General features: G+C 37.7%; 1 protein-coding gene across 5 annotated transcripts in view; it reads right to left on the bottom strand.

Annotated features, from left to right (window-relative positions):
- LAMA1 (laminin subunit alpha 1) overlaps positions 1-15,661 on the bottom strand; it is a 98,154-nt gene that overhangs the window by 32,397 nt on the left and 50,096 nt on the right. For all 5 annotated transcript variants that reach the window (XM_085052580.1, XM_085052581.1, XM_085052585.1 and 2 more), the window contains exons 17-33: positions 14,954-15,081; positions 14,281-14,367; positions 13,832-14,043; positions 13,228-13,334; positions 12,095-12,275; positions 10,707-10,843; positions 8,594-8,830; positions 7,464-7,607; positions 6,951-7,130; positions 6,159-6,344; positions 5,949-6,076; positions 4,774-4,894; positions 4,491-4,628; positions 2,654-2,775; positions 1,655-1,741; positions 1,215-1,408; positions 110-252 (exon numbers count right to left, since the gene is read on the bottom strand). In XM_085052580.1, coding sequence (XP_084908706.1) covers positions 110-252; positions 1,215-1,408; positions 1,655-1,741; positions 2,654-2,775; positions 4,491-4,628; positions 4,774-4,894; positions 5,949-6,076; positions 6,159-6,344; positions 6,951-7,130; positions 7,464-7,607; positions 8,594-8,830; positions 10,707-10,843; positions 12,095-12,275; positions 13,228-13,334; positions 13,832-14,043; positions 14,281-14,367; positions 14,954-15,081 — 2,532 coding nt within the window. The remainder of the gene's footprint in view (positions 1-109; positions 253-1,214; positions 1,409-1,654; positions 1,742-2,653; positions 2,776-4,490; positions 4,629-4,773; positions 4,895-5,948; positions 6,077-6,158; positions 6,345-6,950; positions 7,131-7,463; positions 7,608-8,593; positions 8,831-10,706; positions 10,844-12,094; positions 12,276-13,227; positions 13,335-13,831; positions 14,044-14,280; positions 14,368-14,953; positions 15,082-15,661) is intronic.

Genomic DNA, 15,661 nt, shown 5'->3' with positions numbered 1-15,661 from the left:
GCCATGAACTTCAGGAGGCCTTCTGTCACATTACCAGCACCTGTGAGTGCTCCAAGTTTTACTTTAAGCATGTGACTGAGTATTCTTACTATTTATGTGTCCATTTTACCTTCAGATGTTGTGTCGTGTTCTCCAGCTCTGACAACATCCCGTACGGCAATCGGTCAATGCCAGTGAGGTTCACTGAAAGTATGGCCTCACTGAGATTATCCAAACTGTTTAACAAAACTCCTGTGCAGTTGTCATCACAAGCTAAATAAACAATTTTAAGGAAGCAATATTAGTATTAAAATGAAGACAAAAAATACTGCAATTTTGATTTAGACAGTATGTGCCTTCATCATTTCAGTCAAGAGTGATAAAGTACAATAACTCTGAAAATACAGATTTGTAGTCTTGCCTTTCCCTTCCTGCCCAAGAGCAAATTTATTCCAAACACATTCTTCTTAGGTTAGAAGAGCCTCATTGGTCCTACTAACTATTGAGCTGCTTGCTGTATTATAAGCATATTGAGCCTATTTAGTTATTTTGCAATAAATCCACATTGAAGCCACTCACTCAAACAGGTTTGGCAGACAGGAAATTCAAGCCTACAGTCCTGTAATTCTAGTTATTTCCCAGATTTTTATTTATTTATACAAAATAAAACCTGAGTTCTAAATCCCGACTCATTATAGAAGCAGATTACTGTAGTAGATGTGTCTTTCTGCTACCTACACTCTCATAAAGAATTACAAGACTAATTATTGGGGGAATATGACTTCTTGTTGGTGGAGAATGCCTACAAACCTGGGATAATTTCCAAAGTATTATTACAGTAACCTCACATCCAAAGGGTCAATGACATAGGAATTCAAGATCTTCCAATAAATAAATGCATTATACAATCAGCAAAAGTCTTAAAATTGTTTCCTTAAACTTGTTCACAACATTGAACAAGCCATTTTAAGGATTAACTGCTTGTCTGATGTTATGATCTCTCCTGTAGTTTCTCTGTGTTCAGAGAACAATTGAGGCTGGATGGGACCTCCAGAAAATATCTCCTCCAAAACTCTCTTTTTTACAGAAATAGTAAGTTGTTAAGATTTCTTTCCTTCACAGAAAGAACAGGTCCCAACATCAAAAACCCATCCAAGGAATAACCGTGCACTCATAAATATCTTTACAGCGAACCAAAGCCCATCAGGAAATGAAACAATTGAAAAACCACCTACAAACACACTCTTCCTCCAGCAGAAGATGCCTGGGCTCACACTCCTCACAGAGCTGTCCTGTCACCCCTGGCTTACAGAGGCACTGCCCAGTGACACCATCGCAATTCCCGTGAACAGAACCGCCTGGATTGCACTGGCAAGGATGGCAGCTGCCACCAGGGAGCTGAGGGTCACCATAATAGCCAGGGGAGCACCTGCACAGGAGGGAATGGCACACTGGACATCAGGGGATATTCATCACAACATCAGGTGTTACATTCACTGATAGGGGATTTTTATTGATAGTTCAGCACTAACAAATCACTCTAAGCCCTTGAGCACTCATTTTTACACTTATTTATGAACAATGAATAATCTGTTCTGAGTACAAATAGGGCTCATATTATTAACCAAACCATTCTTGGGAGTTGGGAAAAATGGAAACATCATGCGTAACTCACCTTTCACAGTACTGTCCTTCATATCCTGGGAGACAAGCATCACAGTGGTAATCCTGAACACCTTTCAGGACACAAGTGGGACTAAAACTGGAGGAAGGATAAACAAATACCTGCTAGCATATAAATAAAAGACCATACAAAGACAGATAACACTTTCAGCCACAGGTTAAACACTGTAAGCAGCAGTATCTTCTGTTTAATCTGATGCATTGCTCTAGAATTTGTACTTTAAATTAGTTGCATTAAGGTTGCTTTCTCAATATGGCTCCATTGCTGTGTAACATGCTAGAGCACATTATAGCCTTCCTTTTAAAAGATAAAACAATCTAAAATGATGCTGTATGATATGGCTGTAGTGTGTATTTAACCGAGATTTGCATGAAGACACCAGAATTGCTAGCTTCTCATTCTGACTCAAATATACAAAAGCAAACAACAAATACTCTTTTTAAGCTTCTGAAGAAAAAACAGCCTGCACAGCATTTTGTTTTTCAAAATACGAAGTTAACTGTTCCTCTACCAAACAAGCAGACGTATACATTTCACACAAAAGAGTACTTGTTTTTCCCTGGGATTGATCTCATGAAAAGTTCCTGCATTGAGTGGGGATGGCCTGAATCTTTTGTAAATACAAAAGCACTGTTCTCTGAATGAAGAAAGAGACCCACATTTGAAACTAAACAATGTCACAGCAACTTAGTCAACTATCTATGAAACAGTCTATGTGTCTGTTCTAGTCTTAGAGAAAAAATGACTCATCTATCATCGAATTTTTTTATTTTAAAATTTCACAGTTGCCAATAGCTGTGAACAACTCAGAATGTAAGCTCCATTTACTAAATAAAATAAGCAGCTTTCAAATGATTCAAAATTAAGAACATGTAATGATAAGTCCTATTGTCAAAGTGCAGGAGGAGTAGATGGAGTAAGAGGTTGGACACATGACACAAGAAATACAGAATGGTAAAATGTACGTTGGATTTAGTAAGTTCTGCTTACCTAACAGGGTTGGCTCTGGGACAGGCACAAAGAGAGCAGTCATTGACAGATCCAGTTACTTTCCCATAGTAGCCTGGGGCACAAGCACTGCAGTAATCACCAACTGTGTTATCTCTGCAGTTCTGAGACACAAAAAGGAATTCAGATCATTTAAAACAACAACAAACAACAGGAGTAACTTTATCTACCCCCCAATCAATACATGTGTACAGTTTCCAACAATCATCTCTACATGTCACTCCCCATTGCTCAGCATTCTCTGAGTGGAGGAACCTTTTATGCAAAAATAAACAGAATGCCAGCATATTTTCTCCTTTGTGAAGGCCCCTTCAGCAGGCTGACCTAATTTCTTTTCTAAATTTCCATTAAGGTTTATGTATTTCTGCTTCCATTAATCTTATTCAGGCCAGGACATCACAGTACAGAACAAAAAATCTTAAAAAAACCCCAACCAAACAAAAAATCTAAAAATCCCCCCAAACAAACAAATAAAATCTGATGGAAAATGAAACAGAATACCTGGGGTTTCAGTTTCAGTGTTTCAGCAAATGCTGAAACACCTAAATCAAAGACAATCCACAGTTAAGATTCACAGACACTACACTTAATTTAAGAGTACTGATCAATAACTAGTGCTATTAATATTAAAATACTAAATTGGTACTATAAGCACAATTTAACTGACTAGTCTCCAGAGTGAACAAAAATAATTTTCTGCTTCCTCCACACACTTTTTCTTTTTACCTTCCTTTATTTTTTTTCATTATTTCATATACTTGCTAGTGTGTGTTTTAGGTTAGCTGACAAGAGTAACCAGTAGCAATGCAATCTCTGATTGTATGGGAGCAGAAGTCAGAGGTGAAAACCAGCTCTCTTGCCTACACCACTCAGCTGGAAATGTCTAAGTAATAATCTCAAGAAATAGGCTACTTGCTAACCCTGCAACAAGAAGCTAAGAGGAGGAATGATGAATATTCACCAGTGTGAAAGACCTATGCATTTTGCCCTTGTAAAAGTGAGAACCTGAGATCTTACTCACAAGACACAACTTTTGGACAAACCTGAAAGCAAAAGAATGGCTTAGAAAAGCCTGAAGGACTGAGAAAATTCACATAAAACTGACTTCAAGAATGAATTCAGCAGAAGATGACTTTGAACTAACCTGCTCACCATTGGAAAAACAAAACAACTGGAAAAAAATTAGGAAGAAATATTGAGCAGGGCCAGGGTACAGACTAAATGTGCCTTATTTGGTTAGCTGAGAATTTGCTGTTCACAGAGAGGCAGTGTGTTTTTCATGTGTAATACCTTTTTGCAACCTTTGGGATAAAATGAGAAAAATCAACCTAGTTGAGGCATATCCCTATAATACTTTAGTCTCTGGGCATTAAAAAAGCCTCATATAAGGCTGCCCAGAGGATTCTCTTCCTGAGAGAGAAAGAATTTGCCTTTAAGTCTGTGGTGTGGTATGGCTAGCTGCTTCCTTTAATTCTTTTTGTGTGTGCCTAAGCAGACCTTGTCCAGAAGCCCAAAAAGTCTCACAGAAAAACAGGCAAACTCAACAGATACACAAGTAATTTTAAAAGTAAAATTAAAACTAAAATAGTTAATGATTTTGAGTATATTTGTTAGTGCCCCCAAACCTTGCAAATTTTACTGAATGGACTGTAAGGGAAACACCATTCAGAATTTCCATCTTTCAGAGCTGTAAGGGGAAAAAAATCTCATTTTATCTAAGTTGTACAGACATACACTTCTCCCCAAAACTCCTTCAATAGGTCACTGCCATTGTATTGTCCAGGTGAAATCAACAGAAGAATATGTAAGATGTACCTACCAAGCACTTTCCAGTGTCAGGATCACAGGTTTCACTGTGGTTGTTGCACTGACATGGCACACAAGGTGCTATCAGAGTGTGAGGTTCTTTTACACTAGGTTCTGTATGCTTTCCCCTGTAGTATCCTGGAGCACAGCTCTAGTTATAAGTGGAATAAAATAAAACTTTTAAAAAATTATCACAGCTATCAGCAGCTACAAAAAAATTAAAGCCATTTAAGTAATTTTTTTTTTTTTTACTATCACACTATTAGACACACAAAAAGGATTCAAGGGTTCTGTACCTGGCAGGACAATCCAGTGTAACCAGCAGGACATCTGCATTGTTCTACAAGATGAGCTACAGGCCTGCCTAGATGCATTTCTCCAAACTTGACTGCAATTTCCATTGAGATATTTGCAATTCTACAAGACATATACAGAAGAGAGTGTTAACATCTACAGAAGCACTAACACAAAAAACAAGATCAAAAAAACCCCATTTTTATGCTTCAGGATCAGGGCTACCACACATAATCTTCCATGATCCCCTTCCTTAATTCCCCATGCAAATATTTCAGAAACTGAAGGTTCTTTACTTATTTATAGGATTTAAGGACCTACAATTAAACACATCTGATGTTATTTAAAACAACATAGGTTGACTCCTATTGGTCTGCAAAGCTTGCCAAACCCACCATGCAAGGGTGTGTAATTCTTCCTCAGAAATATTAGACAACTACATTTGTCTCATGCCAAATTTTTGGACAGAGCTAACAAAACAATAGTTGAAGGCATGTGAATCAAAAACATCTGGAGATGGAATCAGAGTTCTTCAGAGCTGTGAGAATGTACAGATACTGGGTTTTCAGGGGATGTACCTTTGCTTGTCTTGCTAGTTTCCAGACTGACAGATGCAATGACCATATCCCATCCTCTCCCTCTCATTAGTAACTTAGTTCTGCCCAAAATGGCAGTAAAATGCTACTTTTCCAAGGTAAAACTATCTTACTTCCACTGCCCAGAGTGGGTAAAGCTAAAGGATAGAACTAGATTGATATAAACCAAAGAACTCAGGGGACCATGTCCTTCAATTAAAAAAAAAATTTTTAAAAAAATCTATAAAAATAAGATGTAAAAGAAATAATTTAGAAAATATAAAAGATCTGTCTCATCACTCCTGCAGAACACTGCATCAGCCTGTGCTTCTTTGTCTGCTTTGCTATCAAACTAAGCAGCAGAGATAAACTAAGCAGAAAGAGCAAAGACTTTCTGTTAGTGTTTAACAGAAAGAATTAAAGAGGGATTCTGCTGCCATTAAAGGTCGTAAATATTTTCTTGTCAGAGAAAGATCAAAAGTCATAAATAGGAAAATGCAAATTTCTCTGAGGTAAGTGTTTACTGTATAGCTCAGTTGGGGCTATTTGTACATTACAGTAAATGCAATACAATAAATAAATGCAATCTGAGGTTGCTTTACCTGCTTTGCTGTAATCCTTGGCCATAAGCTGCCTTGATAAGGATATATTCAACATTGCTTAGCACAGACATGAAGTCAGAGCGTAAGACAGGCTCATCAGACACAGAGTTAAAATACTTCCAAGAATCCTAGGGAAACATTTGTTATTAAAACATGAGCATTCAAGTTTACTTCAAGGTAACACTGTGTTGCTCCTGTGTTTTGGCTCACCTCCTTCATTTCTACTTCCTTGTCAGTTCTTACTCCATTTTCTGGAGAAGGGATATCTGCATAGATGACCAACTTGCTGGTGTGACCTCCTTTCATTAGAATCTGTGGCTCAAAATTTGAGGTTCCAAAGCCATCCAAAGCATAAAAAGCAACAGTATATCTCAGCTTCCCTCCATAGGTCATGAGCTGTTTGGATTAAAAATGATTACTACTATTTATTCTAGGGTTCAAGCTACTAGTTGAAAATATTTTAACTTCATCTGTAGACTGGAAAACTGCCAGTTTTTGAAGAATTGGCAATAAAACATGAAAATTGACTTAAACTTAGTGGCTTTTGCACTGAGGTTAAATGCATATTTCTGAAAAGCAGCCTTCGTTTCTTTACCTAGATTCTTTCAAGGTGTGCATTCAATTTTCATTTAATTCCTAAGCAATACTGATTCCATGCTCTGTGTACTGATTCTAGCACCAAGGTTAAAAAGTCTTTCAGGTTTCTAAAATGAAACCAAATATATCACTCTTTCCCCCCCCTACAGAATCTCTGAAGTAATTAAATATGGGTGTTACCAATTTACAGGGTCAAGAAAAATCTTGTTAGTAAAGAGTAATGTAAAAATATTGTTTGTGCTTGCTATAAATAAGTTCTATCACTGAATAGTTCTAATGTTCTGACCTACAAGAATAGAACCACACAGAAAAATATTATGAAGATAAAGTTAGTTCTACAGTAAAGGAGCGTCTATTAGGCAACAAAGTTATTGGCAAAGAATTCTAATTATTTAATGTTCTTACCTGGTCTCCCTGAAACTGCTCTGGCAACTTCCAGTAAAATGTTTCTGTATTTAAGTATTTTCTGACTATGGCAGCATCCAATAAAACATCAGGAAATTGTGAAAATACTCCTTCCACTGTTCCAGTCAGGTTACTTTGGGCTACTACATGCAGAATGGACTGATCTGGAGTTAATGTTATCTGCAACACAAAGAGCAAGAGATTCATTCAAGAAAAATATACTGTTTACAATTTTAGCTTCTTTCAAACAGTCAGTGGTCCATCTTAGGCTAATAAATACCCACCCCAAAAAACTGGGACATTTGATATTTACTTTTTTAAGAAGTGAAGAGTGAAACACAAGGTTTCAGAAGTAAGAGTATGACCACTTATCATTTGCTTTCTTTTCTGTTCTGACCTATGCCACTGCCCCTGTAAGCCAGCCAGTGACACTCAGCCTGGTTCATGACATGTGCACACCTAACATGAGGAAAACAGCAAACTGTGTCTGTGTAGTTATGTTGCTTTACTTACAGGAATTCTCACATGGTCTTCTAGTTCTGAACAAGATGTGGACAACCCAAAACAGAAGCATGGAGTACATCCTAGTGCATTGGTAGCAGACAGACCAAAAGTTCCGGGTTTACACTCACTGCATTGTAGACCAAATACATTTTCCTGGAGGAAATTAAAAAAAAAAAAAAATTAACAGCACACTCATAATACTTCACTATCAACATGAAAGATGATACTTTTTGGAAGACACACTAGTTGCTATATAAACTACATAGCAGAATAGAAATTATTGTATGTATTCTGTTTTACTGTGCAGTACATTACTTTTTTCATTATTTTCATATCAAATTGTATTTCAATTCAAACCAGAATTTTCTCCCAAACATGCATCTGGAAAATCAGCTCCAAAAGCCAAATAAATTGCTCGGTATGAATAGGAATCAGGGGACCTATTCCCAACGGTCTGGTTTTGCACACAATTCCCAGCTGGTGAGCTGAACTTCGAGAAACACCCAAATCTGCAGTCAGGGCCCACTGGCACCTTTAATAAGAGACTGGAGAAATGCCTTTGAAGGCATGCATTTGCTATCTTGAAGCAAGTTTTCTATCACTCGGTCTTTCAAGAACAGATTCCCACCTTTTCAGAAAACTCTGTACTAGATTGTGTGTGTATTTAATGTTTCCCCTTTTTTTATACAAGAGTATCTGACTTCACTATTATCGATGTATCTGAGTCATTCCTAAGCACTGCCTTTGGTTCTAGCATAGGAAATGAATTTGAATTTGCAACATGAACGTATTTCAAAAAACACTGAGATTCTCAATGTCGTATTTATTGGTGTCTTCCTATCATTGCAATTTAAATTTTTAAAAAAGCAGGCTATATCATCTGAACTAATATGTTGTTCCCGAATCTAAGAAAAACAAGTGTATGAGCACAAAAACTTCACTGCTTTTCATTTTTTCCCGACTAATAATAACAGTTTAGTACTGTCACAGAAAATCCTTTAGCACTGATTTAGGTGTACTCATAGATCATGCAGATTGCCTTTTCAAATCCTTTCAGCCCTATATCTTCCATTACTTTAATGCAATCAATGTCTAGAAAACCCTAATGCTTCCCCAGGAGGGGCTGAATAGCTTAGTACCTTGCAGGTGCAGATGCCGGTTTCTTCTTCACAACTGCAAACTCCTTCAGTGTCATTACACACCACTGCTTTGGTTCCACTCAAATCACAGTCACAGGCAACACAGTCTGGGTAGTCCCTGTAGCCTAAGGCACATCTGGAACAGTCTCGTCCTCCAAATTCAATTTTGCACTGGCATTGACCTGTCAGTACATCACACTGGAGATTGGCTGAACCAGAGTTGCTACAGTTGCAAGCCTTGGATGAAGAGAAGAAATGTTCATAAATAGCAGAGCTTTAAAAAATAAATTTAATGTAATAACAATACAATAATAAAAGGGAAGAAATTCCACGCAGAAATAAGGTTCTTTGGTTTGTATTGCAGCAAAGAACTGCATTTCCGGTTAACAGCAGATGGCAAAACATCAGAAGCTTTGTTGATTCCCAAATATTGGTTGGGAATCAAATGAGTTGAAGTAATCTGCTCTAGACAAAAGATAAATATCCATTTAATATACTTTGTGGCAAATCAATTTGACAACTTTGGCTCCCAGATACCAGTAAAGGTCCACAGCTCTGAACATCATAGCTCTGAACATCAAACTCTAAGAATCACAATAATGGTAATAATTTACATGTATTCAATCTCTATCTACTTGTGATAAAGATAAATAAAGACTCTAAGGCACAACGCACCATGCTGCAGCACACGTGAAAATGATTGTAATGAAACAAGACTACAGCTCTGCTACACTTCTGCACCCAGAAATGGATGCTAAATACCAAGAAAACCACTAGAAACAGAGCCAGATGAAGTAACTACTTATGCATTCTGTGTTGCAAAACCAGGCAGTTTGGGCTTCTGAGCATCTCCACCATTTCATCCTGTAGAGAGCACGCAAAGAGTCTCTCCTGGGTTTGCCAGAAGACATTGCTCCTGATCCTAACCTACCACATCTGGCTATGCAGCATAGAGGAGCCTCTGTTGGGATTATTACCTGGAGATCACAGGTAATAGTCCCAGATCACAGATCACTTGCTTGTTGTACCAAGAAAGTATCTAAAATACCTTGGAGTAATTCATGTTAACTGTGATGCTGTAACCAAAAGGAATGATAAACAACTTAGCAGAAGTGAGCAGTTGCATATTTAATTTCACCTGATCATTGGTAAGTGCTGAGGAATCACCCTATGAAAGAAGCACCTCAAAGGAAATGCACAAGGACCAGCACATTGCATTTGCAGCAACAAAGCTGTGGTTTAAAGACCAGTTGCCAACTATGTTGCTACAAATCACTAAGATGGTTAACTCTGAAGACTTATTAGGACTATTTTATCATCTTTACTCTAAAAAATTAAAGACAGAAAAAAGATGTAATTTGGCTGACACTTAAATACTTACTGCATATACTGACAGATCAAGTTGATTGTATTTGTGGTTTACCCACTGAAATTACCCATTACATTCATGTCATTCTGAGGCTTTTTAAAATCTCAACATTTATAAAATAGTTTGGACCAATGCCATATCAGATAGGAATTTACTGCATGAACCTAAAGGCATAAATGATTACTATTCCTTGGATCTGCACTGACTTGGCATTTTATTGCTTAATCATAAGTACAAAGATGAAGATAATGGGAGATACCACTGTTCCACCCATGAAAATTTAACTACATTATACCATTTTTAATTATAAATTTTAAGAAAAAATGCCTGCAGTAACTTTCAAGACAAGCTAGATTTAAATGTTCTTAAATCTGTACTATTACCACTTATTGATTTGCAGAGAAACTATGTTCCAGGTTGCCCCTTGCTGCTATAAATCAGGTTTAGTACCACTATTCAAACACCTAAATGCCAGAAAACACACCTCACAATTTTAATGTGAGGTATGCACCTATCCAGAATAAGCACTCTGATAGTATTTTCAAAGTCAGTCCTCCTAGAAGGTTCTTCAATAAACACTGTGCAGTGTGTTGTTTTGCTGTTTTTTGTTTTAATGTGAGCATTTTGCATTAACACTGAGACAGAGAATAGAGATCATGGTTCTCAAAACAAGAGTCCAATTCTGACATTTGAGTAAGGCAAATTGCTTTTAACAGCCATGGCTTTTCATTCAGCCTAACATACCTTGCAACCAAGTTTAGGAGAGAGTCCCCAGTAGTTTTCTTCACAGAGTTCACATTTTTGTCCCTGAGTGTGAGGGGGACAAATGCATTGGCCAGAATCAGCGTTACAGTTGTTCTGAGTATGAGCACAGTCACAGGCTGCAAGAGAAACAGGACAGAATTAATAACTTTATCCACACTTTACTATAGGGAAGCAACTACAAGACCAACAATAGTCTTACTTTTATTATGCAGTACATTTGTTCATTCCACTAGGAACTCCTTGCTATCCCTAATCACTGAGAAACAAAACAGTGACATTTCATCTTTCTATTGGAAGTTCATTACTGCTTCTTGACTTAGCCTGTTTGGTGTTTTAGAAAGCAGTGCTGCACTCTCACAGGGGAATAAACAAAACCAAATAAAATTACTTTGGAGTAGAAAGCATTTCTATTATTGAGGACACAAAACTTACTAGGAGATATGCTAATGTTCTCAAGCAGGTGAAAGGATTAATCTCAGAAATTGCTTATTGAATAATAGGGATAGGTAACTATTTTTGTCATAACTAACTACTGCAGGATGCACTTGTCTATTTAAGAACCAAAATACTATTCCAGTTAAAAAGCAGAATTTCAGAGAAGTGGCTTTAATAATTTTTTTAGTAACACTTAAGGAATTTCCAATACTGAAATGGTTAAAGGTACCCAAGAGATCTTTAATTCTTAGTAAAGACAAAGTATATTCATTTCAAAACATAATCTTATCACATAATCTCACTGCATATTTCATTTTAATGTACTATTTGAGGCATGAGAAAAAGTGGTTTTGTCTTGTTGGAGAAAAGGTAGGCATTCCTTTAGCTATACTGTATTGAAAAGGACATCTTATTAACATGACAAATTAGGTTTTGATGGCATGTTCTCAATTTGGATGAACATTTTCTTCCCTGTCATGACTAAAAATTGTACACACCCAGGTGATGATGGGAAAATAGAGTCAATGACTTCTCATCAAAGTATGAAACATATATTTAAGAGTTAAATGAAAAAATAAGGTAAAAATCTTTAGGAATAGAAGCTCTTCACTCTCCCAACTACAGAAAAAAAAGAAGATTTTATTCTCTTTGAAGGACTGAAGAGTTTTTTAATAAAGAGACAAAGGAGCCATTGAGGATGTAATATTTCTCTCATGCACCCTTTATGAGTTATTTCATAGTCACCACCTTTTACAAGGAACCACACAATAAGCAATGTTTTGTTCTCCAGCTTAATCAAAGAATTAGTAGACCTTCCTACAGACTCTTCTGTATAGTCATCAAAACAACTGACCTTTCCCAGAGTTCAACATACAAATAGTGCTGAAAGAAATTCCAGACAAACTCTGTAAGGATCATGGATTAGAGCTTACGTGTGCAGCCACCATCCTGGAATGCGTAAAAGCCATGAGCACAACGATCACACTTCTCTCCAGCCACTCCTGGCACACAGTGACACTGCCCCTGATGATCGCAGCCCTCGGAGACCGAGCCAAACTGACTGCAGTTGCAGGGAATGCAGCCAAGCCCACTCAGCAGGCCATAATACCCATTCTGTTGGACAAGAAATAAATAGATTTGAGCTCTGTTTCATAAATTTTTGAAAACGCTACAATATACACTCTTGTTTTCTCTTGTTTACTCTCCATGATGTCTGACCTGCATGAATCTTGGCCAGCAGTGTGTGACTGCTGTGGGAAGCCTCCCTGGCCTTATCTCTTCACTGTTCCCAGCTATAAGCAATACGCAATCGGGTGAAAAAACCCAACCCTGAAATGCTCTTGTGGTCCTCTAATCTCAAGAGTAAGACACTATGTTTTGAAGTCTGATGTTATTCTAATATAAAGACTTGCTTGAGGTGAGGATGGGCTGTGCTGATCATGCACAGGTACTTGTCACAATGAATGAAGGCCTAGAACAGAGCATGTCAGTGACCTAGTGGATTCAAAGTCATTCAGCTGGGCTGACATAAAGGCAGTAACTGGGCACAGATTTCCTACTCTGGTCTCTCAGGCAGTTCTACACTTAGAGGCTGGAAACTGCTGGTTTGTATCACCAGTGAATATCTACTTGTTCTTGTAACAGGCCTGTCTTTCAGCTGATTCCCTTGTTGGCACTCAGCCATGATGTATTTATTATCACCAACCACATTTCTTCAGATATTCCCTGCTCAGACTCCATTTTACAGAAGCACAGCTCTAGGATCTGTTCAGGTTTGTTAACAGTGTTTGATGTGGTTTTTGACTGCACACTGTCAGCATCAGCCTGAACAGCCTTATGCAGGAGGGTGCTGAATCAATTACATAGCTTCACATCTGCAAGAACATACAGAGCAATTTTCAACGACAAAGCCTCTGCAGACAAACTTTGGTCTCCACTCCAGCAACAGGCCCCCCTCCCCTGAACATATTTGCTGCTATTCTCTGTATCTGCTCAAATCAACATCTACAGATAAAGAGGAAGGGAAGAAATGTATACGTTAGCAACAGGTAATATATTTGCTCACCAAGCATTTATCACATCTTTCTCCAATCACATTTGATTTGCAGGAGCAGATGCCTGTCTCATGGTGGCAAGTACTTGAAAGGGAACCATTCATATGACAGCCACAGGCTTGTATTCAGACAAAAAGAAAACAAATAAAAATTATTAATGTGTATCTATATGCATTCATTATCACACAGAATTCAAAATCTGGTATATAAATGTGTTTCACATGTTTATATCCCACAGATGCTAATTTCCTACAGTAATGCCTGTGCATTTGGACTACATTAAAAAAATCCACCTCTGAATAGCTGTATTTGAGAAATTTGTTTCTTCCAGCCCTATATGTGACATTCAGGAGTAGGAAATGTGTACAGCACATCACTGGAGGGACAGCGTTAAGCAAGCTAATAAGTTCCAAGGACACCAAGTGTCAAACCCGAACATAATACATTCCCCTCCCTCAGCCTAACCCAGCTCCAGTTTTCAACCTGCACTTGCCAACTCACAACTTGAAGATTAACTCTTTCAGCAAAGGTGAACGTCCTCATCCATTTTGCACATGAACACCTCATTTTTGTGTTCTTTAAATGTTGAGAGTAGTAATAATAATAACAACTTACCACGACAGTTTTTGTCAATCACTGCATCCCCATAATACCCATCAGCACACTTTTCACAGTGGTGACCTCCTGTGTTCCCCAGACATTTCAGGCACTGTCCTGTGAAGGGATCACAGTGGCCCTCTTCTTGAGGGTTTACATTGCCATTGCATTCACAAGGAGCACACGACTGTCCAGGCATAAGAGGATTTCCATAGTAACCATTAGCACACCTGCATCAGAGTTTAAAAACTTAATCAGCTGGAATTTGGTCATGTCATACACTCTCCCCACTGAAGAGAGTATTTCCTAATAAATTTTAATCAAAAGTCTCTCTGTATTACAAGGAAAGACAAAATGGAAAGGATAATGTTCTGTACATGTGGTATCAGCAATACAAGGAAGATAGGATGATGAACAGCTAATGATAGTAATGATACAGATATTTTACCCAAAATTAGCGTACATACCTTTCACACTGAGAGCCAGTATAGCCTGGAAGACATTTGTCACAGACAATTCCACCTTCTTCACTCAGATGGCAAGTAGGACTGAAACTATCAACAAAATTTATGGCCGTTTGTACCAATACACAGAATCACAAGACTTCTACAAATATTCAATATCCATCTTTCCTTGTACCTATCTATATAACCACACAATTGCAAACTTTTCTAGTTTATCAATGCTTTCAACATTACAGTATGTCAAAAAAAAATTTCAAAAACTCTTTATGTTTTTTCTTTTTTAAAGGGAGATTTTAGAACTTCCTAAAAACTTGGCTCTCATTCCAGCACATCAGTGCAATTGCTGTACTGAGTTCCTTTTTTTCACATGCAACACTTCTGTCCTTCTGCAGTTTTCTGGAACAACATGGAAGATAACCATGATTTTGCTGCCAAGTTCAAGGACAGGCTGAATTATTACTTTCAACCACTATGCAAAATCATACCAGTTCACTCAGCCTCTGTCTGCCTAGTCTATGTATTCGTCTCCCCGGAAAAACAGTGTTTCTATGAGATATAGTCAAATGAAGATGAAGAAAAAAAGTCCTTTCCTCTCTCCTTCACGTTTCATGACATTTTTTTCCCACTTTCTGATCTTGCTGAAGATGCAAAAGGCAGTCTTGCATAAGAAGCTTACTTGTTTGCAGCAGAACTCAGAGGACACGCACAGGGCTGGCAGTCCTCAGCTGTTCCTTGGGATGGATTTCCATAGAAGCCAGGCAAGCACTGATCACAGAAAGGTCCTGTTGTGTTGTGTTGACAAGCCTGTGAGACATGGAAAAAATCTTTGTGTTTTCTCTTGCTGGTTTTTCAGCCCCTGAGGGATTCCTACAGCAGTCTGCAGGCAGTATGACATCCAAGGAAACCATTCTTCAAGCCATGAAGTACAGCCTAGAACTTTGAAAATAAGTGTTTGATTTTTTTTTTCCTGAGATGTAACAATCCTGTCTGTTTTTTCCTACATTTTAGAATATACTTTACTCTATGAAACCAGCCACACTACTTATACACATACTGTATTTTGCATATTGGACACATTTGCAATAACAAACTTATATAGTTTTTACTGGTGTTTAGTCATTTTATTCCAGTGACCTTTAAATTTCAGAAGTGATTTGAGAGTTAAATTTTCTTTTCAGAAAGTAATGTGCAATTTCCATTGATGTTAGTCATGGAAGATGCACATCTATCCAAAACCAGATATACACTGCTTAAATTTGTTTTTTTCAGGAACCTGCAGCAAGCAAAGGTTTTTATCAGCCAATATATGGTGGCATTTTTGTATTAGTTCTGATTATTCCCCACTTGAAACAATAACTTGAAACAAACTCTGTATTGGAAAACA

Source organism: Lichenostomus cassidix, chromosome 2 (genome assembly GCF_008360975.1).
Source record: "Lichenostomus cassidix isolate B80296 chromosome 2, HeHo_3.0, whole genome shotgun sequence".
Classification (NCBI taxonomy): domain Eukaryota; kingdom Metazoa; phylum Chordata; class Aves; order Passeriformes; family Meliphagidae; genus Lichenostomus; species Lichenostomus cassidix.
The sequence above is the reverse complement of the archived record's forward strand: the minus strand, read 5'-3'. Positions and strand labels throughout refer to the sequence as shown.